Source organism: Varanus komodoensis, unplaced genomic scaffold (genome assembly GCF_004798865.1).
Source record: "Varanus komodoensis strain SLA01 unplaced genomic scaffold, ASM479886v1 scaffold1, whole genome shotgun sequence".
Taxonomy (NCBI): Eukaryota; Metazoa; Chordata; class Lepidosauria; order Squamata; family Varanidae; genus Varanus; species Varanus komodoensis.
Window position 1 is genome coordinate 23,508,632 of NW_025335268.1, and position 25,879 is coordinate 23,534,510.

Below are 25,879 nucleotides of genomic sequence, written 5' to 3' on the forward strand. Positions count from 1 at the left end.
TGGTCCTAATAAAGCTAGTGCCCAATTGTGGATTTCATCTTACAGACCAGCATTTGCTTTCATATGAAATAGCCATGATCAATGAGAATATGAATAAAACAGGATATATATTTAAATTAACTTTAAATATGTCTGTATATAAGAGCCAAGACATGGGCTATTGTAGCAGCATACAAATAGAAATAATACATACAATATCAAACAATGTAGATGTAGGAGAGATACTTTACTATCTGGGCAGCGAATGGATGTGCATCTGTTCCTCCCATTGGGCATAACTGGCAGGGGCTTCGGGAAGGTGCTCCCTGAAACCTCTGGAAATCCACCTTCTGTCTACGACTGTCTTATTGCAGCCTGCTCCAATGCTGTCTGGCAGCCCCCCAGGTGCCTTATGCCATTGTCAGATAGGTTGCCAATCATGGGAGTGCAAAATATGGCACAGAATATGTGCAAATACAAGGGGCTTTCATTTGCTGTATTTTATGCATGTATGAAAAGCTGTCACAATATGTCTTAAATAATAAAGCCATATTCTACCATTTGCTTTCATTTATCAGTAAAAATGTCTGCTGTTCTTTGACTGTTATTTCCAATTCAATTATGTTAGATGAATATTCATGCATTTCATTTTTTTATTCTATGCACCTTCCAAGAAACAGGGCAGTGCACATATTTTCCCTTCCATTGATCTGACAGTTGTGCTGAAAAAGGTTAGGCCGAGAGTTGACAACAGGCTAAAGTGCTTCTCGTAAGAAATATTACAGAGCTAAAATTTGAACCTGGGTCTTCCTGCTTCAAACTGGGCACAGGTGTTAACAGTGACTAGTAATAGTTCTTCTATCCCTCTAGACTAAAAACCTGGTATTTGCCACCAAGATATTCTCTCTACATGCATCTGTTCATGAGTTATCACATATTTCCAAGTATACAGTTTTTGTGAGCATTTTTCAAACACAAGCTGCCAAACACTTTTATTTTGGTTTGCAAATCACATTGCAAGCTTGGGATATATGAACTTTAACTGCAGATTACAGTCAAGCCTGTGTTCAGTTCAAGAGATGCAAACTGATTAAATCCCAATCAAACCAAACTGAAACTAATTTCTCATACATCCCTAAATTCAAATCTCATGTACAATGATATTGCATGTAGAGTACTTAATCAGCACTGCCACAAGGCACTTGCAACAGCAAACAATTCCCATTGCTGCAGCCCAGTTAACTGTGCTAGACATCAGTAATTTTTGCCCAACCCCAAAATATATTCTGTTGATTACATTTATAAACTAATTTACAATTATAGCAGGTACTCTGCATTACAATGCTTGCATGTATATTAGCAATTCAGGTCTTCAAGTTAAAATGGAACAAAGATCTAATCAAACCTGCTAAACTATTTTTAAAAATACCATCCTGATGAAAATGGCCTATCTGCTAATAGGGATATGTGTTCCAAATGTTCAGTGACAGCTTTTTGCCAAGTAAACTGGTGGAAATTTTGAGGAAACTTCCATATATAAACTTTGTTTCTCCATGAAAGCTAGAACCTACACAGTTCTTATGATAAAACACTTTTGTTAAAAGCAATTGCTTTCATTCTCCAGCACCAATGAGCCCATCTCCCATGATACTAAAATGATCAAGGATGTAGCATTTGGATTACTTTAGGGGAATCAGATTGTCAAAGTACTCATCTGAAACAAAGCATGACTGGTTTCAGATTATTACTTCTATCATCTCACAGCTCAGCTCTCATTAAGGGACATTTGCCTGGATACAAGCAACAATCATTTGTGGTGACTCATTCTGTGTTGATTAACTGCAACCTTTCCCAACCTTTCAATAATCAAGAGAAGACAGAAGTATCAGCACATTCACTCTGCATTCTAACCCCCAAAAGAACTTCCTCTAGTCCCTGACTCATTTTGACAGTGCATGACACCTTCAAAAGGTAAGCGTGGACAGCCAGCAAAATTCAGATATTTAATCTGAATTTCTGCAAGAATAGCAGCTAGCTGGAGAAGCTGAAGTTTGTGGTTGCACTTGACAGAGAAGGGCACTTTACCCAAGCTCCATTTTGGATGAATCCTTACAGACCTTGCCCTGAAGAGCAATCACCTTGGCTTTTAGTTTTCTGCCCACCTGCTTTAATTGAATTCCAAAGTCACTATATAAGTAAAAAAGGCACTAAAGGCACAATCCAACATGGCTGCCTGTAGGGCTCCAAGTCAGAGGCATCCTATGCAAGGCGGGGGGAGCCCAGAGGAAAAGAGCACCTCCGTCCATCTCCCATCCTGCAAATCCAGTAGTCAGACAATTGCAGTCATCCAACAAGAGCACTCTGGAGTGCGAGGAAAGGAGGTCAAGGCGCTGTCAGGGCATGTCAGACCTTGGAGGCATTTATTTATTTAAAATATTTCTATGCTGCCCCCATCGCAATGAAGCCTCGGGGTGGCTCACAAAGAATACATAAAAACATACATAAATAATAATAATAATATAACAATTAAAAAAAACCATTAAAAAACCCCTGGTGCATTCTCGGCTAAAAATTTTAAAATCCTAATTAATTCAATAATTTAACAATTAAAATAAGTTTTAAATAAAAAAGTCTTAGCCTGGCGCCGAAAAACAAATAACGACGGCGCCAGGCGGACCTCTCTGGGGAGCGCATTCCATAGATGGGGCGCCACCACAGAGAAAGCCCTCCTCCAGGTACTCACCCTCCAAATATCATTCACAGAGGGTTCCCAGAGAAGGGCATCCGTTGCTGATCTCAAGGGGCGGGAGGGCATATATGAGCACAAGCGTTCCTTTAGATATCCAGGTCCCAAGCCATTTAGGGCTTTATAGGTCATAACCAACACCTTGAATTGGGCCCGGACTTCAATCAGGAGCCAGTGGAGCTGACGGAGAACTGGGGTTATATGAGAACAATGCCCAGTCCCTGTCAGCAGCCTGGCAGCTCTATTCTGCACCAATTGAAGTATCCTGACTGTCTTCAAGGGTAGCCCCACGTAGAGCGCGTTACAGAAATCTAATCGGGAAGTTATCAGCGTGTGTGTCACTGTCACCAGGCAGTCGTTCTCCAGGAAGGGACGCAGCTGATGTATCAGCCGAAGCTGAAGGAAGGCGCTCCTCGCCACCGCCATCACCTGAGCTTCTAGAAACAGCTCAGGGTCAAGGAGCACTCCTAAACTGTGAACCCTGTCCCTAAGAGGGAGTGCAACCCCATTCAGGACAAGGCCCAAGTCCCCCATCCTGAGGCCCGAGCCACCAACCAACAGGACTTCCGTCTTGTCTGGATTGAGCTTCAGTTTATTGGCCCTCATCCAGCCCATTACCTCGGCCAGGCACCGGTTCAGCACAGCCACTGCCTCACCTGGATTGGTGGAAAACGAGAGGTAGAGCTTGGTATCATCAGCATACTGATGATTCCGCAGCCCACACCTCCTGATGACCTCTCCCAGCGGTTTCATGTAGATGTTAAATAGCAAAGGGGACAAAATGGACCCCTGCGGAACTTCATGGCATAACTGCCATGGTGCACAGCCATAGTCCCCCAGCACCACCTTCTGAAATCGGCCATTGAGATAGGAGCAGAACCACCACCACGCGGTGCCTCCAACTCCCAATCCCGCTAGCCTATTCAGAAGGATACCATGGTTGATGGTATCGAAAGCCGCTGAGAGGTCCAGGAGAACTAACAGGGACGCACTCCCCCTGTCTCTCTCCCTGCACAGGTCATTGTACAGGGCGACCAAGGCAGATTCAGTGCCATACCCAGGTATGAAGCTGGACTGAAATGGGTCCAGATAATCAGTTTCATCCAAGAGTGCTTGGAGTTGTCCCGCCACCACCTGCTCTAGCACCTTGCCCAGGAACAGGATGTTGGCCACCGGTCTATAATTGGCGGCCACCTCTGGATCCAGTGATGCCTTCTTTAGGACTGGCCGGACTACCGCCTCCTTTAAAGGGGCAGGTACCTGGTCGTCTCTTAAAGAGGCGTTGACCACCTCCAGGATCCAGGTCCCAATCCCGTCCTTGGCTTTCTTAAGTAGCCAAGATGGGCATGGGTCTAGTAAGCAAGTGGTAGGATGTACTTGTCCAAGCACCTTGTCCACATCATCAGGCCACAACAACTGAAATTCATCCATTAATTGTGGACTCGACGGCGTCAATGGCGTCTCCCCAGTAGAATCTGATTCAATAGCAGAGTCAAGCTCGTGGCGAATCTGAGCGATTTTCTCCCTGAAATGCTTGGCAAAGTCATCACAGCAGGCCTTCGAGGGTGGCACAAGATCTTTCTTCGGGCCCGGATGTATCAGTCCCTGCACCACCCGAAAAAGCTCCGCCTGATGGCATTGTGAGGAGACAATGGAAACGAAAAAGAATTTCTTCTTCGCCATCCTCACCGCTACAGCATAGGCCAGATAATGGGCTCTTAAGTGTGTTCGGTCAGATTCACCCCGTGATCTCCTCCACCTACGCTCTAGATGTCTCCCAACCTGTTTCGTCACCCGTAATTCAGGTGTATACCAAGGAGATGAACGGTCTCTGCCGGGTGGGAGAGGACGCTTGGGAGCAATCGTATCAATAGCCCTGGTCATCTCCTCATTCCACAGTTCAACCAGGGCATCGACAGGATCACCAGCCTTGTCAACCGGAATATCCCCCAGAGCTTCCAGGAATCCATCAGGATTCATCCAGCTCCGGGGCCAGACCAATATAATCGGGTCCGCACCCTTGCAGAGGGAAAGGCCGCTCTCGAGCTCAAACCTTATGAGGAAGTGATCTGACCATGACAAAGGCATCAAGCTTAAATTCCTCACCCTCAGATCATCCTCTTCCTGCCCCGTCGAGAAAACCAGGTCCAGAGTGTGTCCACGTTCATGGGTCGGGCCAATGACGTGTTGAGACAGCCCCATGGCCACCATGGAGGCCATGAAGTCCTGAGCTGCCCCAGTTAGAACTGTCTCGGCATGGAGATTGAAGTCCCCCAGGACCAACATCCTGGGAGTCTTCAACACCAGGTCCAAGGCGATCTCCGTCAGCTCAGGCAGGGAGTCTGTTGGGCAGAAGGGCATCCAGTCTCCTCTCCTCTCCTTCCCGCCCCTTGGAACTATTCCTTTACTTTTCTTTGAAATTGTTCTTACAACCTGCATCAGAGATGCAGCCAATGCAACTCTTTCCACATCTGGGGGGCCGTGGGGGGGCATGGACCCCTCCCTTCCAGGTTAGAGTTGCTTCTGACCTTGGAGCTGTGAATCTGAATGATCCTATGATGCTGTCCAGGAACTATAGAATCTCTTTGAAAGCCTATTTAAAAAGCATTAGGACAAAAAAAGTATGGATACCATGCTCTTTTTGACAGAAAATAACACATATATGTTTTAAAAGAAGAGGTAATTGCAGCAGTGATCTTTGCTCATTTTTGAGCCACGGTTAACTGTCAAGCAGAGATATCTGGGAATTTCCTTTTTGTGACCAAACCTATTTGAAGTTCTGAACCTGAATATAAGCTTGTGTAGCCTGAAAATAGTTGCAAACCATCAAACACATAGTTATGCTTGTTTCACTCTCAATTCCTAATCTCGGTACATTTTCTCTGTAGCCTGAATCATCCCTGCTTTCCTGTATGGAGGCCAGTTGTGCAAATGAGAAAATGCATGCTCAATTTGTGCACGCTTCCCACGTGTGCAGAACCAGCAGCAGTCGCAAACACGAATGGGAATTCGGCCAAAAGGAACAGAGATGTTTGCAGCATTGTGGTGACCTCAAACATTGCTTGTCACTCATTTGCATTGATGAGGCCACTTGGGGACATTCCCTGGCCAAGGGTGGGGGACCGTCTTCTCCCTAAAACCTCAGCTGAGCAAAACTCTGCACCAGGCTTCCTTGGAGGCCTTTTGAGGCCTCTGCTTCCCAACATTTCCCTCCATATCATCCAAGGAAGACCTCATTTTTTATTTTTTATTTGTTTTTCGGCGCCAGGCGAAGACCTTTTTATTTAAGCAGCATTTTAAATGTTAATATTATTGAATTTTATCTGGCCAGGGCGGCTTATTTTATATTGTATATTTGTATTTTATTTTAATGTATATATTTTAAAATGTTATTTATGATGTTTTAATTTATTGTTGTAAGCCGCCCCAAGGCTTCGGCGAATGGGGCGGCATAAAAATGTTTTAATAAATAAATAAATAAATAAATAATTTTTTTTTTTTAACAATCACCATCAAGCAAATTCTGCCCTGGCTCTTGGACTGGATCATCTTGTCACCGAGAGTGCACTTTGCTCCGTGCCATGATGTGCATGCTGTCCATTCCCTCACACACAGCTTCCATTTCCCCCCTAGCCCCTGCACGGGGCACCGTTGCAGCTGCCTCTTCTTCTCTCTTCCTCCCAAACAAACCAGGGCACAGCTTTTCTAACTAAAAGGCTTCCGTTATGTTAAAGCTGACCAGCTAAGATGGCTTCATCGTACCCCAAAAAAGGGGTTTTACGAACATCAATAACAAAAGAAATAAACAAAGTTAGATTACGGGCCATTAGGTAGGTTCTTGAGAAGAAATTGATTCTAAGCTCTTCTCTTTTCCAATCTGAAAAGACCAAACCACACCTTCAAGCTGGGTCTCCCTGTTTAAGGCCAAACACTTGGTGTAGCTGAGACTTCTTAAAGGATCCATCTTAAAGGATCCATCTGAACCTGATGCACAACTGTTGGATTAATGATACTAGGACTGCTCCCCTCCACAGGAGCACGCTCACTATATTTCCCACAGAATCACCACTTTTAAATAGAATTTTAAAAGATCCATAACCCTGGTTACATACATATATTCCTTTACATAAAATATCCCTATGTATTAATATATAGCAAAACAGACTAATGTTATTAAAATAATTATGCATGGGCTTCAGCAAAGCCACCCCAAATAGTCATATATTTATTGATTTGTCAAATACCCCTAAAATTACCTGTTCAAAATCAAAAGTTTAATTAAATCCTCCACTCATTGTGTTATTGCATGTGGCCTTCCAATGTTGTGATATTAGTTTAAACTATCAAATGAGTGTGTATAAAATTCCAAGAAACAGTAAGCAAAATAACTTGTGTATTCTTAAATACTCGTATTTAAGCACCTCCCATCAGGAGATTTATCTACATTTTTACCTCTTCCCAAAAGGAAGATGCCATTGGGCATTGTCAAAACATGAAGAATTAAAGCTTTGGCAGGATGAACCCTCCAACTATTGGCTGACTGAATTAATCAAAGAAACATTGTGGCATCCACTATTCTTGAAACATCATTTTTTGCTGAATTAAGCAGAACCTAGGAACCATGACTGCTGGTGAAACAGATCATATAAACTTTTCATTAACTAGATATGCCTATAGAGCATATTTTGCATGTAAAAATATGTTAAACTGCAATTGATCAGAAAGAGATGCCACACCTCTCTAGCTTCCACAACTGGAGGTGTATATTATCTATGTTGGTATAAGAGTCCACTTTGGAAGAGAATCCAGAAAAGTGGACTCCAAAACTCACCAAGGAAAGCAATCTAATCTAAGTGAAAAGGTAAAAACCTTGCGCAAGTCATCAAATAGGCCTGATGGTATAAAGAAAAGTCAGGGCCATCCTCATTAATAGAAAATTGCATCCTTTTTATTTGCAAAGATGCAAAGGATATTTGTGGTATAGCAGAAAATGCCAAACACTTATGAAAGAAGACATTTAGCTTCTGAAAATACTTGTCAGGTGTAAATAAAGAAGTGCTATATGGAGGATAAACAATTTGAGCTACTACATTCATTTTAAGTGAACTTATCCCATAGACTTAACCTTATATATGCCTGTGTTCCTGTCCACTGAGATCTCTTTATTCAACTAATGCAAATTTTAATTGATCTTCTGTATCTCTTGGTACAAGTATTACAAAGTACCATATTTTTTGCTCTATAAGACGCACTCCCCCCCCCCCTCAAAAGTAAGGGGAAATGTCTGTGCGTCTTATAGAGCGAATATGTGTGTGCAGTAAGTCTGTCAGATGTGCAGCCCATGGGGAAGTGATGGGGAATGTGCCTGTGATTATGTGCTCATTTGAGTCAGAATATTTTTTTCTTGTTTTCCTCCTCTAAAAACTAGGTGCGTCTTATGGTCAGGCGTGTCTAATAGAGCGAAAAATATGGTAAGTAATAAGCTCAGCACAAATTCCAAAATGCCAGTTAGGTAACACTCTGTGGAACATATTACCTCCTATAGACCTGAGTTCTGATTTTGATCAGTTAAGAGAATAACCAGATAAATGTCAGAAATCATTAATCACCCACATCACAGCTTCAACAAATTTCAAAATAAACAAAAGAAGGTCATTAGCATAAAGAATAAATTTATATTCTAACACATTATGCATAAATCCATTAATATTAGGATTTTGTTGAACAGTGCACATCAGGTATTCCACATTTAAATCAAATATTTATATAGGATTTATATAGGATATCCTTCTTGTCTCAAAAAACAAGCAAACAAAATATCAGAAAGGATTCAGCTAGTCCTAACTCTAGCTGTAGGAATTTCATATAAAATTTTAACCCAATTCTGAAATTTGGAAGAAAATGAAAATAACTCCATGTAACAAAGATGAATTTCCAATAATTTTCATTGAAAGCTTTCTCTATATCCAAAGTGATAATGGCAGCTTTGTCTGTTCAATCCTTTTTAAATAGAATTAGATCTACAACTAATTTAAGTTGATTAGTCCCTGGCTATTTTTAATGAATCCTACCTGATCCAGTTGGAACATTGTAATAAGTCATTGTAGTTTGTCAACCAGTATTGCAGTTGGTATTTTAATATCAGCCTAATTAATCAAGGCAATAGCTTAACAGTTATACAGAGTGTATGATTTGAGTTTGGTTGGTAAGCATCATCGAGGACTGTTACAAAGAACCCAATTCAGACAAAGAGTTACACAAATGATAATGCTTGGTACGTGGAAAGCTAGAAAGGCTACCAGGCCATCAGAAATTTATCCAGACCAGGTAGTTCCTACTTTCATATTAATTATTGCTGTTTAATTTCATCAACCCACAAATGTGCTGTTAAAATCTGCCTTTAAAATCTCTCTAGATAAAGAAAATTATTCCCTGTATCTAGATAGGGGAAAAATGATATCCTGTTCTGATATTTCACAGCTGCTGCTAAAAAACTTAAAATTTCTATCTTCAGGATGAGTATCTTGCAACTATTGTTATTAATTGCTGAAATAATGTTTTGATGTTTGTTGTCAAAGGCAATTTGCCAATATCTTTCAGGAACATGCACCATTCTCTCAATTTGTGTGTCTTAAGCAAACTAGTGCAAATTCTATCAGCTGTGAAAAATTTTATCCAACTCATATTTAATATTTTGTACCTGATAAAGTTGTTTATTAAGATAGGAGGAAAACAGACATAAGAATGCTCAGCCTATTACTCAAAACTATCTGGCACTACTTTAAAATGTATTCTATAGGAAGCATAAGCACCTCTGGATCAAAGCTTTATTAGCCTCCCATTCAGAAGAGTGTGAGCTGGTTGTACCCTCCCTGATTTCAAAATATTCTTGTAGCTCAGAAGAATAATTTTTTAAACAAATTATCATTTGACAAGGCAACTCTAAAACGTTAAAGACCAGCAGACCTTGGTCTATTTGGAAATAGCAGGTCCCAACAAGCTGAGGCGTGGTCTGATACTACTAATAAATAAACATTACAGTCTCTAATTTGAGATAACAAAGATAAGGAAACCAAAAACAAATCTAACCAGAAACAATTATGATGGCCAGAAGATATACAATCTCTCTCATGCAAAGGCAATAATCTCCATGGGTCAATTAGGCCAAATTCTGCCATGTAAGCCTGGACTGTGAATCTCATCCTTAATTCCCTCTTAGGGGCCACTGTATTCCTGCCCAGGAGGAGATCTAAGATCACATTAAACCTCCCACATACACTCCACACTGGGGCATTCAAAATGCAGCTGTACAGCCATCTGTTAAGGAGGCTTCAACTTGGGGTTCTGCTTGACCAGCAGGTTGGACCCAATGGCCTTATTGGCCCCTACAAATCTACTATGAATTCAGGAGGGTTGGACAAATTGTCACTTCGGATTCTGGTTTGTTAGCCTGTGCTGGTACTAAATTGCTATTGTATGGATCGAGTTTATTTACAGACGTGTGTCTTCGTGGGTTGCAGCTTGTGAATTCACAGAGAGAGAGAGGGAAAGAGAGAGAGATTAGCTTTAACGTACAAACTGCAGTCAGTTTTATAGATAGAAATCCACAGAAAACTCACACTTTGGACTGCTTCCATCATCAAACTGAAAACGGGCAGGAAGTCCATCAAATTCAAATGTGGCCAATGTTCCAGGCTCAGCACATCCCTAAATGCAGTCCCAGCACAATCTTAATCTCAATCCTGTTTATTTTTGACTCAATTAACCAAAATGAAAGCTAACAGCACTGAATGTTGCATAGGGTCACACATGAGTTGAGTTTTTTAAAATGGATATCAACACAAAGTTTCCGAAGAGAGCTCAGTAGGCCAGAGATGTTACATGTGTCAGGTCATCTCCAACTTATGGGTGCCCTCTGAGTGAATGCTCTGCAAAATTCCTGTCCTTGACAGTCCTGCAGCTCCTGTAAACTCAAGGAAATGATCCCTCTGATAATTGGTCGTCGTTGTCTTCTGCCTCCCACTTTCCCTAGCATTAGTGACTTCTTTAGAGAGCCTGGCCTTCACATGATGTGTCCAAAGTACACCTTCAGTTTCATCAGAACAGAACAGGAGAAGAGTTGGAAGAGGCCTATAAGGTCATTGAGTCCAACCCCCTGCTCTGCTTCCTCCCGTGGTCACGCATCCGGCTGCAGGCCTATGCCTTTTCAGCTTAGCAGAGGTGACTTGACATCCTAGCCTGACACATACACAGGTCAGTTGTACATCTAGAGAAATTTCTAGCTTGATTTATCTAGGACCCATTTTTTTCTCTCTCTGTCAGTCCAGTCTACTCTTCAAGCATCATTTTTCAAATACATCAATTTTCTTGCTGTCAACTTTCTTCACTTCAACTTTCACACCCAAACACAGTGACAAGGAATACACTACGGTGAAAGATCCTGCCCTTGATGACTAAGCCAAGGTATATAAAATCTTCCACAATTTCAATTTCTTCATTCTTGCCATTCAAGTTCTACTGTTCTGTAGGCATGATTTTAAAAGCCCTGAATACGTTGCAGGCAATTGCTATAAAAGTCCTAACATATAACCAGTGAAACATTTGGGTCATTGTCTGGGTGAGCACTTGACAGGACCTTCAGTTGAACATTGCTACTCCTTTAATGTCATAGAATCATAAAGATGCCTTTAATTAGATGTCATAAAGCTGGAACTGAAGGCTGCGTGCATACAAAGCATATGCTCCACAATGGAACGAATGCCTCCCTTGAGGATCCTGCTTTCCTGTAAAGAGGAACATGATGAAGTGTGTCGAATGGGGGCAGGAAGAACCAGGGAAAAGAGAACTAGCAGGTATGAACTCATCTAAAATCTCCCAGAGTCACTTGGAAGCTTGTGCTGGCTGGCCCTCTCTGTTTTCACCCTGTTTTTCCATCTTATGCAAATGGAAAAGTACACTTTTTGAATAGGAAATGGGCACATTTCTGTGTATTTCACAAGTGCATACTTTCCCTCATACTCTGCAGTGTGAAAATACGCATTTTTATTTGTGAAAGGCATGCATTCCAAAGTGGGCATTAAAAATATGCATTTTTCAAACCCAGGAATTTGTGAATTCAGGAATTTTGTGAACATTTCTAAAAACAGTACTCAATTTGAAATTCATTCAGGTTCACAGATGGGACTTGCTTGCTTGGCGGGTAAACAAAGTTCTCACACATCCCTCGACAGAATGAGGCAACCACTAGGAACGCCACCAACCGGGACTAAAAGATTGACTGTTTCTTGCTTAATAATCTGCCTAGTGTGCCCATGGCCACAACAGGGAAAGGAAGAGCACCTGGACACGAGAGCAAAGCAAAGGAGGATCCTGCGACTAAGTGGGTCAACCCATTTCAACTTTCTACACAGGCACTGAAGAAATTACTGTTATTTATTTCCATACTGCAACATGTGCCTGCACTTTTTAAAAGTGATCACAATAAGATAGATTGCTGCTTCACTGCAGACTGAATCATCGTATAGAAAAGTCAGAGATTAGAGGATTCATTTTATTATATTTTTCAACTTTCAGAGGGCTTCACATAATCCTCAATTGCTTTGCGCATTTTATTGGTCTAGTTCTCACTCTGTTCCAGAAGGGTTTTTTCCCCCAAGAGATTAAGTGTTTGAACTTTTGCTGAGGCAAGATGCTTCCTTTGGGCTTTTCCTAACAGAGTGGCAGTGCATCTTGGTTATGTAAGCAGGGGAAACCAAAATCCTCCTGCAGCACTACCATCTGCGCAATCTTGCTACAGAAATTGAGAATACCATAATGGATCTGAACTTACATATATTCCCCAAAAGGATGCAAATCTTATCATTTCTCTCTGTTACAAAGAATGGTGTAAATATTTCCAGAAGTATTTGAAAATCAAGCCTGTGATCTGTGACCAAACCTTGGAAATGACTGCTATGGATAATTTTGCATGGAGGGGGAATCACCTTGCAAACGCCTAAAACAAGATTTTGTTACTGTTCTGCATCAATCCTATATGAGCCTGTTTATCCACACAGGAAAACAGAATCAGAATGACATTAAAAGAGAAACTGGATGTGTTGCACATTGAAAACTGGAGGTACACTTTTGAGAGTGGGGCAAGATACACACTTGTATTCAAAATTCACATGCAAATTTTAGCCAGAGCTCAAACAGTACAAACTTTATTCTTAAAACGAGTAACTTGGATTTCCTCTGTTCACAGAGTTATTATGCAGTTTGGGTAACTTGGCTGAGATGGAACATTTTTGACCTTTTGCCAATTCCCTAAGAATAGCAGCATTTATAGAAAAGTTTCCGAAGAATGCCAGCTTGATACCACTCAGTGCAATTAATGACTGTATTCATTCCTTAGTTCAAATGTGAACAAGTGAGAAACATGAATATGGTCTCCTGTCCTGGCCTGAGGCTTTACCTGAAGGAGCCGTCCTGCCTGCCGGGGCCTTCACAATTGGCCAAAAAGTAGCACGCCTTGCTGTCCACCCCCCTCACCGCATGAAGTCAGCGCAGCTGCAGCAGCCACAGTCCCATTCCAAAGCTGGCTGCTCAGCACCCACTTAGGGAACAATTACACCATCTGTTGGATGGATGGGCTGGCCCATCTGTTTTCTCCCAGCGAAGAACTAGTAGATACGGCTTATTCAGCCTCCGCCGCACTTTCGTCTGAATCATGCAAGTTGCAAAAAGCACAAGGAGGGTGGCAGCAACACTTTCCAGGCCAGCAAGCATGACCTGTAAAGGGAAAAGCAGCATTTTGCATGGAAGTGGTACCCGTTCTCTTTGCTTCTGCATCCCGCGGCTCAGTGCTAGATTCAGCCCTCTTGCATGTCACTGTCCTTTGAGCGATGAGACAAAAAGCAATTGCAACCAATTCCAGCCTCCGAAAAAGCACTATTTACTGAAGAACTTCCATATAGTTCCTTAGTACTGCACTCATCTCATTCCTTATGATTTGATTTAACGTTTAAAAAATCCTCAAGCCCATAGAATCACTGCATAATGCTTTGTAACCAAAGCGTGTTGCAGTAGTCAAAGCAACATCCTAAACTGGGTAGTAAGTTAGCAACGAAGATGTTGCTATGGGCAGGAGATCCAGGCAGAAGGGGTTGCCAGAGGGAAGCTCAGGAAGCAAAAGCTTGACGTCGGAGTTTACAGTCTGATTACTAAGGGATATAAATAGCTGCAAGCGACCTGCCACATGGTATTTTCTGTACTGCGGTTGGTAACACTGCTTTGTCCCAGAAGAGAGGGCATCTATCACATGAGACAAAGTGAATACAAACATTGCTCTTTGGCTCCATCGATACCTCCAAATATAAAAACCAGTAGAAAGGTAATTCAGGCAGTATTTAAAAATCATCATCATCCAGTTAAGCTGAGCACCACTTTTGTTCCAAGTCTTCATATTTGCTGTTTAATTCATTTGCTAAATTTTCATATTTAAAATGAAATATTTCTTTTTTAAAACTCTTAGCTCTTTTTCTTATATAACCCCAGTTCATGTGCTACTGAAGACAGTAAGTTTCCATTAGAGATAGAACGGGCACTTCTTCCGCTACATTTCAAAGAAGATATTACCACATGCCTAAATGCATGGAGACCTCATTCAAACAATTCCCTCCCTCCCTCTTCTCTCACTCGCTCACACGCACACACTCCCCCCCCCCTTTTACAGGCAAATTTAAAAGCAAACGGATTTAAAAATGTTTATCCAGATTGAATAGTATTGATATAGGATTCCAGATTTCTGTGAAGAGCTTGAGCAAACAAGGATTCATGTTACGGTTCCTTAATGGCCAAACATGACATGTGGCCAAAACCCTTGAGAAGGAAATAACAGGTAAATGGTTCCATGATGGTTAGCAAATACTCCAGTACTGGGTGTTCTGAATGGTGCAAGGTTTGGAAGGTTTCTTCCTCCTCCCAGCCAGTTTAAGGTGGGGGCTGATTTGAGGTCTCTCTGTGATAAGAAACTCTTTTTTTTTTTTAAAGACGGAGACAGAGACAAAAGAAAAGGGAATTAGTTCTGAACTCTGGAAGGGGTTGCTGTGGGTACTGGAGCCCATCTCTGAAGATCTGATATGCATAGAGGGAAAATGAAGAAAATAGCATTAATGGAAATGCATCAATACAATTTATTGTATAATAAATTGCTGAAGGAGGAAATGGAATGACATGTACCCATATTAGTCACTCTATGACTAATATATCACAATCCTATGTTTGTTGATGTCAATTGAAGTCTCACTGTGTTGAGTGGAACTTACTGTCAGGTCCCTGTGTTTAGGATCTTTAGTGGAATAGTACTTTATAAGAGAAAATTCCGCATGAGGTATGACATTTATTTGGTAGAGCAGGCATGGGTAACCTGGGAACTCCAGACAGCTTGGCCCTTTACCTCTGGCCGGCATAACACTGACTGAGCTAGAAAGGGATCTTGGAGTAGTGGAGGACAGCCTGATGAAAATGTAGGCCCAATGCGCAGATGTTGTGAAAAAGGAGGACTCTAGGCTAGGCATAATTAGGAACAGAATAGAAAAATAGAACTGGCAAAGTCTTATTCCCTTTATGCAAATCTTTAGTATGAACACACTTAGAAGATTGGGAAAGGACATTATTTACTTTTTTTCAAACTCAACAATGACAACAAAAATAATCAGGGATAACAGACTGCCCTATGAGGAGCAGCTACAACAATGGGGATTGTTTAGCTTAGAAAAAAGGCAACTAAGGGGAGACATAATAGAGATGCTCAAAATAATGCAGAAAGTAGAGAGGGAGTCATCTTTTATCCCTCTCCAGTAACATATGAACCCAGGGTCATCCCATGAAGCTGATTGGTAGGATGTTTAGGACAGATAAAAGGAAATACTTCTTCACACAACATATAGTGAACCTATGGAATGTGCTGCCACAAGAAGTGACGATGGCCACCAATCCAGATAGCTTTAAAAGGGGACTCAACAGATTTAGGAGGGAGGAGTTTATCAGTGGCATGGCTTGCACCCATCCTGCTTGAGGGATCCTGTGGGCAGCTGGTTGGCCACTCTGCATATGGAGTGCTGGGCTAGTTGGCCCTTCATTCTTATGTTCATAGTTCAGTATGAGAGACAATGGAAGTTGTGGCCTTCATAAGCTTTGGTCTACAAGATGCCCACCCTGACGTTAGAGGGTTTCGGTTTTCAGTAGCATTGAACAGGAGTAATACAATGGCATTTATCACCCTATAAACTTAATATAAAAGGATAATGGTAAATGCTGGCACTGTGCACTTGGCACAGAAAATGTTTTAAAATCATATGTAGGGATCATGTGACAGAGCTAGAGAGTTCCGGAATATGAGTGTGACTGTAATCTATAGGATCTTAGCAATGAAACTCATTTTAAACTGCACAAACCTACGTCATTATACATTAGCAAGCAGTACACTGAGTTTATCAAAATATTGAAGAGCAAGACTATGAAGCAAAATAGTTTTTTGAATTTTACATTTTATTTCAGTGCACAAAAATATTCTATATAGCTTTAAAGTATAATATAGATTTGAAGGCATGTTTATTATGTTTTAGGGGACCTCTTTGTGTTAACACTTATTATAAATTTTGGTTTGCTTGATTTTAGCAGATGCTTCATTTCATAACTATTTGCAATAATTATGTTCTTATGTTCTTAAGATAAAACCTAGGTATTAATTTGGACTACTGTATGAGATTGTCTGTTTCTAATCATTAAAAGTAATAATAACTTTCAACCATTTTATCTCATTGATAACATATTCTTGACTGTTTTCTTATGCCAGGGTACAACTAGACTTCCGTATATAAACTTGCATTCAAACAGAGGGCTCTGATTTTTATTAAAAGCCAAGTGCCACCAACTTTCATTTCTGCTAATTAGTTTTTAAAAAAGCTTTGTTGCCAAAGAAAATAAATGCAGATAGGGTGGAGGGAATTGTATCAGATTTGTTCAACTGTTTTTATACTTTCTTTGTTTGTGTTGATCTGGCAGGACTTAGTTTTATCCATGAAAAGCACAAGAGGCATCTAAACAACTCTCGTTTGCAACCCTGTGAATTGTAGGGTTCTGTTATGTTGGCAAGTCATCAGACAGACTCCAACCTGACCTGCCAGAATACGGGCAGCAGCACATCCACCTGCCCTTCAGTGATTTTATCCCAAGTTCATGTGTAACTACATACAAAACCAGGGGTAAGTCATCCAGTAGCTGCAGCACCATGGAAAGCTCCAAACGAGCAACTTGACCCATCCGAATCATGGACTGAAGCTTTTTATGCCTCCCAGGACAGAGCACTCGTCAGGCTTTGCCTCTCCTTTGAGGAGTGGAAGCCTTTAAATGGACAGGCCTTGGAGCCCAGCACTGCTTCTCTTCTCCGACAGTCCCCACCAGGTTACCAGGGTGGTGCAGGCTCCAGGACACTGGATTCTGCAGCACCGAGTGGGAGACCCTGGTGCAAAGACCGTGGCTACAGTCTGGTCTGCCTGGAGGCCGGGCTGCTCACAATTCCTTGTCCTGGTATCGTAGAGGTGAAAAAGTGGGTATGGAGATCTTCATTGTTTATGTATACTAAAACTGTAGCCATTATCCCCCAATGTATTTTTTGTATTTTTGTATTTAATGGTAATTTATTATGTGCTCTTGTATTTCAATGTATTTTATCGTGTTGTAAGCCGCCCCGAGGTTTCGGCAAGGGGCGGCATAGATATGTTATAATAATAATAATAATAAAAAATAGAATCCTCCCACTTTATCTGCTTTCCATTTCCAACATTGATGTGTTATCATTGTGAGACAGAATCTAAACAGAAAACAGAAAGCAGAAAGAACTATTCCACATTCACAGGTGTCCACACATACCCAGCGAAGTGACAGGGTAGCTCCATACATGCAAATACATGTTGAGAGGCATGGTATGTCCAAACAGAAGAGATTATTTAACATATTCTTCCCCGACACAACCAACAGCCTTTTTTTTTTTTTTTTTACAACACCTTGGTGCTTATTTGAGTCCACAGGTCTTATACTGAATTTGAATTTCCCTTTTGAAGTTTGCTGCATTGGATTATGTATGAAAATACTGCTTTACAGTTCCTCATTGCCATTTATGTCATGTGCTAGAAAATCCTTTACCAGAACGCATGAACTACTCAAAAAAATGACATGGCAAAAAGCCCAACTAGAGAGCACTGTAAACTAGGCCAGCTATTTGTTCACTGCCGGCTGTCGTAAAGATCACTGGCAAAGCGCCACGGGGCAGTGGAGGGGAGCAGAAATCCTTGAGACCATATATAGCAATTGAACCAGCGGTGATACACAGAGAACAGCCACAGCATGTGATGGGAAATAGCATCTTTTATGCAGCAAATGGGAAGTTTTGCCTTACAACTGCAACCCACTCAAGCTGAAACATTTTCACTTAATATTTACATCTTAAACCCTCTTATACAAGCATCTTTAACACATTTCCACACCGTTTCCTACCAGTTAAGTCTCCCATTGCTAACTAATAGAAAAAAGATGTGTGAATTGTGTGGGATTTCCCAAATTGACTCAAGGTAAATAAAATTACTTATACAGGTCTGACTTGTTGGGACAAAACGATTTGCTTGGGAAAACAAGATCTGGTTCTTGAAAGTAAGCAGGGCCAGACCAAAATATTTGGCTGCCTGACTTATTCCCGATGCTGAGCATGTTCCATATGGAAAGCCAGACCTCTCTTTAGTGCAGGAAGTGGGACGGTGCCTTGCGCTGCCCTTCAGCAGAGCAGGTTCAAGTAGGGGTCAAGGACACACTTCTGGACACACAGTTCTGTCACCCAACATTGCCATTGATTCCTGACCCCCACATTGGAGACAGGACACAGCTGCTCCCTCCTCCTCATCACTGGGCCAGCCTTGCCACCTTTCACCCTCCAAATTCACTCCAGGCTAATAATGGCAACACTCCAATAAAAACAGAAATACAATGAAAATGCAAAACAGTTTAGAAATCCTTCAACAACAAGAAATAGTCAATTAGAAGCCCCTTCAGCCACAACTCAGCTTAAATGGCAAAAGCCTGTCCGAATAAAAATGTCTGCTAGCAGGAAGACAACAGAGAAACCGACACTCTGAATTGGCCCTTGAAGCAAGCCAATAGCTACAGAAGCTGTTGTGGCAAGGCCAGCACATTGGTCCCACAACTGGTCCTGGTTCTGTGGGACCAGCTACAGGTGCCTGAACCAGCTGAGGGATCCAGAGCCATTCAAAAGTATTCCCACACTGGTCAGACAGGGCTACCAAGCTGACCAGTCCTAAGCTTAAGCCAAGGTTCAAGTACTGTGAGTTTAGAAATTGTGTGGCTCTTAAAGATGTAGGAAGGAACCACATACCAAGCACAGAGGAAGCTGTGTGGTAAAGCACATGGTCAGACCTTCATAGGCCAAGAAGGCACGGTGCCTCCCATTAAAATGCCCAAATAGCAAGTAATGAGGTGGTTGCTGGGACCCCGGAGCTCTGCAGTGAATTAAGATCTGCTAGAGAAGCATATATGTGGCCTGGGGTGAGGCAGGGACCCTTCTCGTCAGCATCAGCATTGTGTAACCTTTAAGAAAAGTCTATCCAGGATTGCAAATATTTACTAGACAGGCTATTACAACCACCACCACCACCACCACGTTTCAAATACACCAAGCAGGGGATACAGCACTCTATAATATCAGTGGTGCTATATTACCAGTGTGCCAAGAATAAAGCTAGTTTCTGCCAACAGCAACTGCATGGTGAAAGTTCCTTTTGCAGTCTATGGTTCACTTTTCTGAACTGGCACACTGGCAGCAGCAAGCACCTCCTTGTTTCCAGTGACGGCTGTTGCTCTAGGTTTTTCCCGTGAAGGATACTGCACAAACTGAAAGATGGAATCGGCCTCTTTCAAAGGTTGTGAGTAAAGATATTCCAACAAGGTGGTGACAACTTAATGCAGCGAGCAAAGCCATGTTGCAAAAGAAAACTGCCTTTTTCTTAGTTACAGTAAGTCAATGACTAGAGTAAGGTAGATTAACAGTGCTAAGGAAAATGAAAGTATGTTAAGATACGGAAAAAGGCATTCATGAAATCAAAGCCTTGTGCTTGTATATACTATACGAGTTCTAAAGATTTATCATAACAAAAGCTAACAGGGAACTAGAGAAAGCCTTTTAAAACACAGTGCATAATGGTTAGGGAAGTGACTGGGAAGATCAAAGGATTTTTCTGTGGGAAAGAGGTTGAGCTAATCTTATACAGAGGAGATGCCCCTCAACACACACACCTGGCAGGATTAAGTCTTAGCAAGTTTGCTGATCATTTCTTTTCAGTTCTTTTTGTGCAGAGGGCAAGAGAATTAATGAAAGGGCAGACTTAGGCAAAGACAGGGAAAAGATGTCCCAGCTTTCCCCAACCTGTCATGTAGGACACGGTCTTTTGTAAATGTGCATAGGATCGCACCCAGAGTGAGTTTTCCTCAAGCAGGAAAACAGCTGAGGCACATTTCCCTGAGTTGAAATAGGGGGAGCATCGAACGCCTGCAACCTCCCCCCCCCCCCCAGTATGGGGAGCAACTCAATCATCCAGACGCTAGAGAGAGTGGCACAGCCGGGCCTCTGCAGCAGCTGACTGGCAGGGAGGAAGGTGCGTGCAGATGCAGCAGGTATGTATCCTTTGGAGAGGATGAGGATTTCGTCTGTTCAGTTCATTTCTTGCAGGTCACTAACCCTTCTCTCATGCAGACCATGGGGATTTCTGGCATGCAACAGCCTGTACTAAAGCTGGTTTCCTTCCTATCTAAAGGAACGCTTGTGCCCATATATGCCGTCCCGCCCCTTGAGATCAGCAACGGATGCCCTTCTCCGGGAACCCTCTGTGAATGATATTAGGAGGGTGAGTACCCGGAGGAGGGCTTTCTCTGTGGTGGCGCCCCACCTATGGAATGCGCTCCCCAGAGAGGTCTGCCTGGCGCCGTCGTTATTTGTTTTTCGGCACCAGGCTAAGACCTTTTTATTTAAAACTTATTTTAATTGCTAAATTATTGTATTAATTAGGATTTTAACATTTTTAGCCGAGAATGCACCGGGGTTTTTAAATGTTGTTGTTTTTTCTTCTTTTAATTGTTATATTATTATTATTTATGTATGTTTTATGTATTCTTTGTGAGCCACCCCGAGGCTTTGTTGCGATGGGGGCAGCATAGAAATGTTTTAAATAAATAAATAAATAAATAAATAAATAAAACTTCAGAATCTGTGAATCTGCCATTTGAGATCTGAGCCATTTGTACTATTATTTGAGACACAGTAAAAACTGCATGATTATTACTTAGAGATGATAAGTTGAGGTAAATCTTATTACCCCAGATCTGGGAGCTCTCTTGTGCAACTTGAATGAATTGAATTGAATGAACTGAACATTGCACATGTGTTTTTGACAGACCCTCCTGGATTCTAGAGCAGCACCTGTCATTTTAATGTGACTATTTTGCACTGTTGGTTTATTCAAAATATTCAAATTCCACCCTTTATCTTCTGATGCCACAGTAGTGCATACACTTAATCTGAATAACCTAAGATAGTATTCAATTAAAAACCAATGGAAGAAATAAAAAACTTCATATTTAATAATACATATTACTCAGGTAATGATACTTTTAAATGAATGCTTCGGCTGAATATTTCAAACCATAAGAAATCATTTATGTGCAATACTTAAAATTACTTCCTTCAACCACGAAGCCTCCATTACTTTGCACAGCTACTCAAGACAATCAAGATCTAGTTCAAACTATGTAGCTATTTGTAGAAAGATATTTTGAAAATGAACATCAGAGAAGGACAAAGTGGAAATCATTCAACGCAAACATTCTCTACCACTGGGACAGATGCGTTCTTAGCAATTTTATAGAAACACAGGAATGAAGGATCAAAAACTATCAAACAAGTTGATATGTACAGGTTTTGCTAGCAGAACAAGAAATTCAGACTGCGCATGGACAATACACCACGGCTCGTTATGGGTTACCCTAAGACAGACCATGCATGATGGGAGGTTGTCATCCGCCCCTGAGCACTTTGCATGGCATCACAACCAAGCAGGATTGCATGCCCAAAATGATGGGCTGCAGCCTTACCGGTAGTGGGCTTTTATGTCAGGCCTGGTGCCCCAGTCAGTACTCATAAAGTATGACAAGAATTGATATGTGCTTTGGTCACATAGTGCAGGTTCTCTGACCAAAACTCTCCATCTTTAGTACGTTCAAACATCAAAAGCAACGCTTTCCTTACAGGTCACCAGTTAACTCTCCTTGAATGGACTGTATTTACTTTGTTCTATGATCAAGGCCCTTTTCCTCTAGGCACAACAGGGTCACTTTCAGAGAAAATAGTTGCAGTTAGGTGCCCTAAAAGCAAAGTGAAAAGTTAGTCACAGCTAAACAAAGCCCAATAGATTTCATAGGAACCAAATCAATTTAGTTTGGATGGAACCTGGTATTCCTTATAAAACTAGCAGTGCCAACAAAACCTATGAATACCATTTTGAATAAGCCATCTAAACTCGATCTATCTTGAATGCTCACTTCAGAAGAGATTATCCTCAGACATATCTTCCTGCCACACAAGAGTCAGCATAACTTAGTGAAGTAGAAAATAACCGGTTCAGCAGAAATGGCTTTCCCACACTAACAGCCCAGACCAGTGAAAAGCTCTCATGGCCCAGATGCGGCGTATGCCTTCTCCACACCTACTGGACCACACTGTCGGAAATGCATGACATTTGAGTCCCAACCCATCAGTGCCAGTGCCAACAAGCACCATGGATGGGCCTGGGATGAGCCCCAGGAGGCTGCTGATGGGAGTTCAGGGAGGAAAAAAGGTTAGCTGCAGCTCTGAGATGCATCAGGTGTTAACAGCCGCCTCTCTCTCCTTTCCTCACCTCATACCTGAGTCCCACCCCTGTGCCGCAGGCTGCCCTGCTGGGACCCAGAAAGCCCCAGGCAGAACCACTGTGGAAAGAGGAAGGAAAGCTGCTGTGGCTGCTGGGCCTGGCATTTCTCTAGCTACTGAAGTCCCAGGTTTAAAGTGGCGTGGGGAGTGGGGCTAGATGTGTCAAATCCACAAACGGTCCCTGCAGCCTGCCACCAGCTAGCCCAAAAGCACCTTTTAAAGCTGAGTCCAGAGCCAAGTGAGAACCTGGGCCTGGCAGCTAAAGAGGCCACCTTCTTCTTTCACCCAGAATCCTCTGGACCCTGATGCAGCACCACAAGGGGCAGCTACATGGGCATAGGGTCCAAAGCAGTGCAGGGCTAGCACATTACTACTGCCAGCCGACAATTTGGTAAGCTTGCAGGGGGTGCTTGCAGGGCAGAAGGCAGGGCCAGAGTCTCCTCAGCCCTGGCACTGGACCTGTAACTTGGCTGGCCAGGTAGAAACCAGATCAGAGATCTGGAGGAGAATGTAGAGGGGGGATGCCAGCAGGTGTGATGAGCTACCAGTCTAAAAAGCTACCAATATCCATGACTGGCCTTGGGCAAAGTTGTTCCTTCTTGTCTTTCCCCCACACCTCTTCTTGGCTGTTTGTTACACGTACAGAGTTGCAGTGGGGAAAGTGGGCAAGAGAAGAAATGCAATGCATTTGCATTCTACAAATGCAATCCACTTGCAAAAGGGAAATTCATAAGTGCACGTTACTTATATAAGCAATCAGCCAAGGGCCAGCACAGCCAATTTACTGTGCCAGGACTTCATTGGGCAGGATTAGCAAAATCACCATTTTTCATCTGCATAAAATGAGACTACACTGACCCATGTGGTTCTTGCGAAGGTGAAAGAGCTTGTAAGTCACTTTGCACATCAAAGAGTCAATGAAACAGTTATTGCAATTAATGTGTTCTATGGATACAATTGACAAACACACAAACCTCACAAAGACTTGGACATACAGCATCTTTCTCATTTGCCACATACTACATGAGTTGCCTAATGAGTACTTCAGATATGTCCCAGTAAGTAAAGTTCTAAACTAATACTACAGACATACCCTCACATGCACTTCCATCGGAATTGTAACACTCAAGTGCACGAGTATTTGCAGAGTTTGGGTTCTCAGTCTGAATGTAAGTAACATGGGAAGGACACGTTGCCACCCACCTGAGGCACCTTTTGAACAAATGAGGTAGCAGATGCCACTCACCTCTAAACACATTGGGGAAGGCATCAGTCGAAGCTGACATCCCTGAGGACTTTTGCAAGTGATGCAAAGGCACTCGTTCACCTTCAAAACCATCTTTGCTCCGCCTGTACTCCAAGAAGTCTGCAGAGCCTGACTTCTGAGCTATTTCGCCTCTGTGAACTGAGACCTCCTCCGTCCAGTCTGCCGATCGGCTATACGAACCAGCCAAACTGGCCGACCTCTGCTTCTTGGGTGTGCTCTCCTTCCTCCAGGAGGACTCGCGTCTCCGTTTGAAGAGTGGGCTCTCAGAGGGGGACAGAGAAGGTGAGTGGTTGGGAGAACTCAGCTGCCTAGTGGTGGTTTTGATGTAGCAGGTGTTGATGAGAGGGTAGGGCTTAAAACATTTGGAACTGTGCACAGGACTGCTCGAGACATCCTCTGAGGAAAGGGTACCATTTTTCATTTCGGCAGAGGAGCCATTCTCGGATGGCCCTTTGCTGGCTGCCATGCCCCACGTCCTCTCTTTGGCTCTCTCCACCTGATCAGGGCCTGCATCTGCAACATCCTCCTCTCCCTCTGAACCTGCCGCTGCTCCAGAAATCACGTCCGTCTCTGACTCTCCAGCTGGGGATGGAAAATTAAACACAGAACTGCCCAGCAGAGTTCCATTTTTTGTCACTGCAGCATCCGAGGTGAATACGTCTTTTAGCTCCCCGGCGGCTTGCCTCTCCTCCTCCCGCAGTCGCCCGTGCTCTTCTCGCATATCAAACACACTGCTGCAGGGATACCCCACTCCCCTTGCCAGCTCTCGCACTTCGCTTTCAGTCTCACAGGCAGGGACATAGTCGGCGATTTCCGATTTCGCCGAGACCGGCAGTTCCGTATCTGGACTGCTGTCTTTGTCGCTGCTCACTGAAAGGAACCTTTCAAAGTCTAAGGGGGCTGCCTGAGCACTGGCCATGTGTAGGGCCATTGTTTTGGTGCCATGCTGCTCAGTTCCAACGTTAATTGCCCCCTGCTGCTGCTGCTGCAATTGCAGTCTAATAGCCTGCTGGATATCAGAAAGCAAATCCTCTTGTTCGGTGGCTGAATGGAAACTGTATATATCCGTATCCGAGCCGGAGCTGGTCCTTTGTCCATCCTGCGGCTCAGCAGCAGCTGGGCGAGTTGCATTTGTGTTTTCAAAATGCTCCACATCTGTGTCTGAAAGACCTCCTTCATCTGCAGAAATGCTTATATCGGGAGTTTTGGTGAGAATTGAATGAGTGCTGTCTAGCTCCCCGGTTTGCGAGGCCTGGCTGTCTAAAACATCCTCCCTCGAGCTGCTGTTTCCATCCTTTGCCTTGGAGAGGTTTTTTCTGATCCTTAGGTTGGAAAACACAGATGCTCGGGACTCCGACTTGCCCTTCTTTTTGACAGATTCACTCCCTCTGCCGTGCTTCCCCAGCCCCTTCTTGCTCCCTGCTCCCTTCTTTGTGCCTTCTGCATCCCTGGGCCCAGAAGCATCCTCGCCTCCGTCATGCACATCACCTGCATTCCTCTTCAGCTTCCCATCTTGGTTCCCCATGTCGTTCGGCAGTCGTGCAGCGCCGGCGATCAAGGCATGCCGCTCGGCTTCATTCAGCTGGCCTGGCAGCCAGGACCTCGGGAGCGATCCAGGTTTGTTTTGAAGCGGCGCTGAGGCGAGCGGAGCAAAGGTCCGCTCCGGCTCTCTCGCAGCGGCTCGGGCTGCCTTTTTGCATAATGTGCTGCCAGCACACGGCTCCTCCGAGACATGCTCAGTAGAGCACTGAGAGATGCAGACAGCTCCTTCCAATGGTAGCTCGTGGCAGCGTTGCCTTTTCAGACCAAGCCTGTTGTACTCCCAGCTCTCTTTGGTAGATGTGAATAATAATTCCTTGACAACGGGAACTTTTTTATC

The 25,879-nt window shown here is 43.0% G+C and overlaps 1 protein-coding gene across 1 annotated transcript in view; it reads right to left on the reverse strand.

The window, feature by feature from the left end:
* The window catches only part of FMN2 (formin 2), a 165,815-nt gene extending 140,227 nt beyond the window's left edge, over positions 1-25,588 (reverse strand). Inside the window, exon 1 of the mRNA XM_044451225.1 lies at positions 23,980-25,588. Coding sequence (XP_044307160.1) covers positions 23,980-25,525 — 1,546 coding nt within the window. The 5' untranslated portion in view covers positions 25,526-25,588. The remainder of the gene's footprint in view (positions 1-23,979) is intronic.
* Between the last annotated feature and the right edge of the window lie 291 nt (positions 25,589-25,879).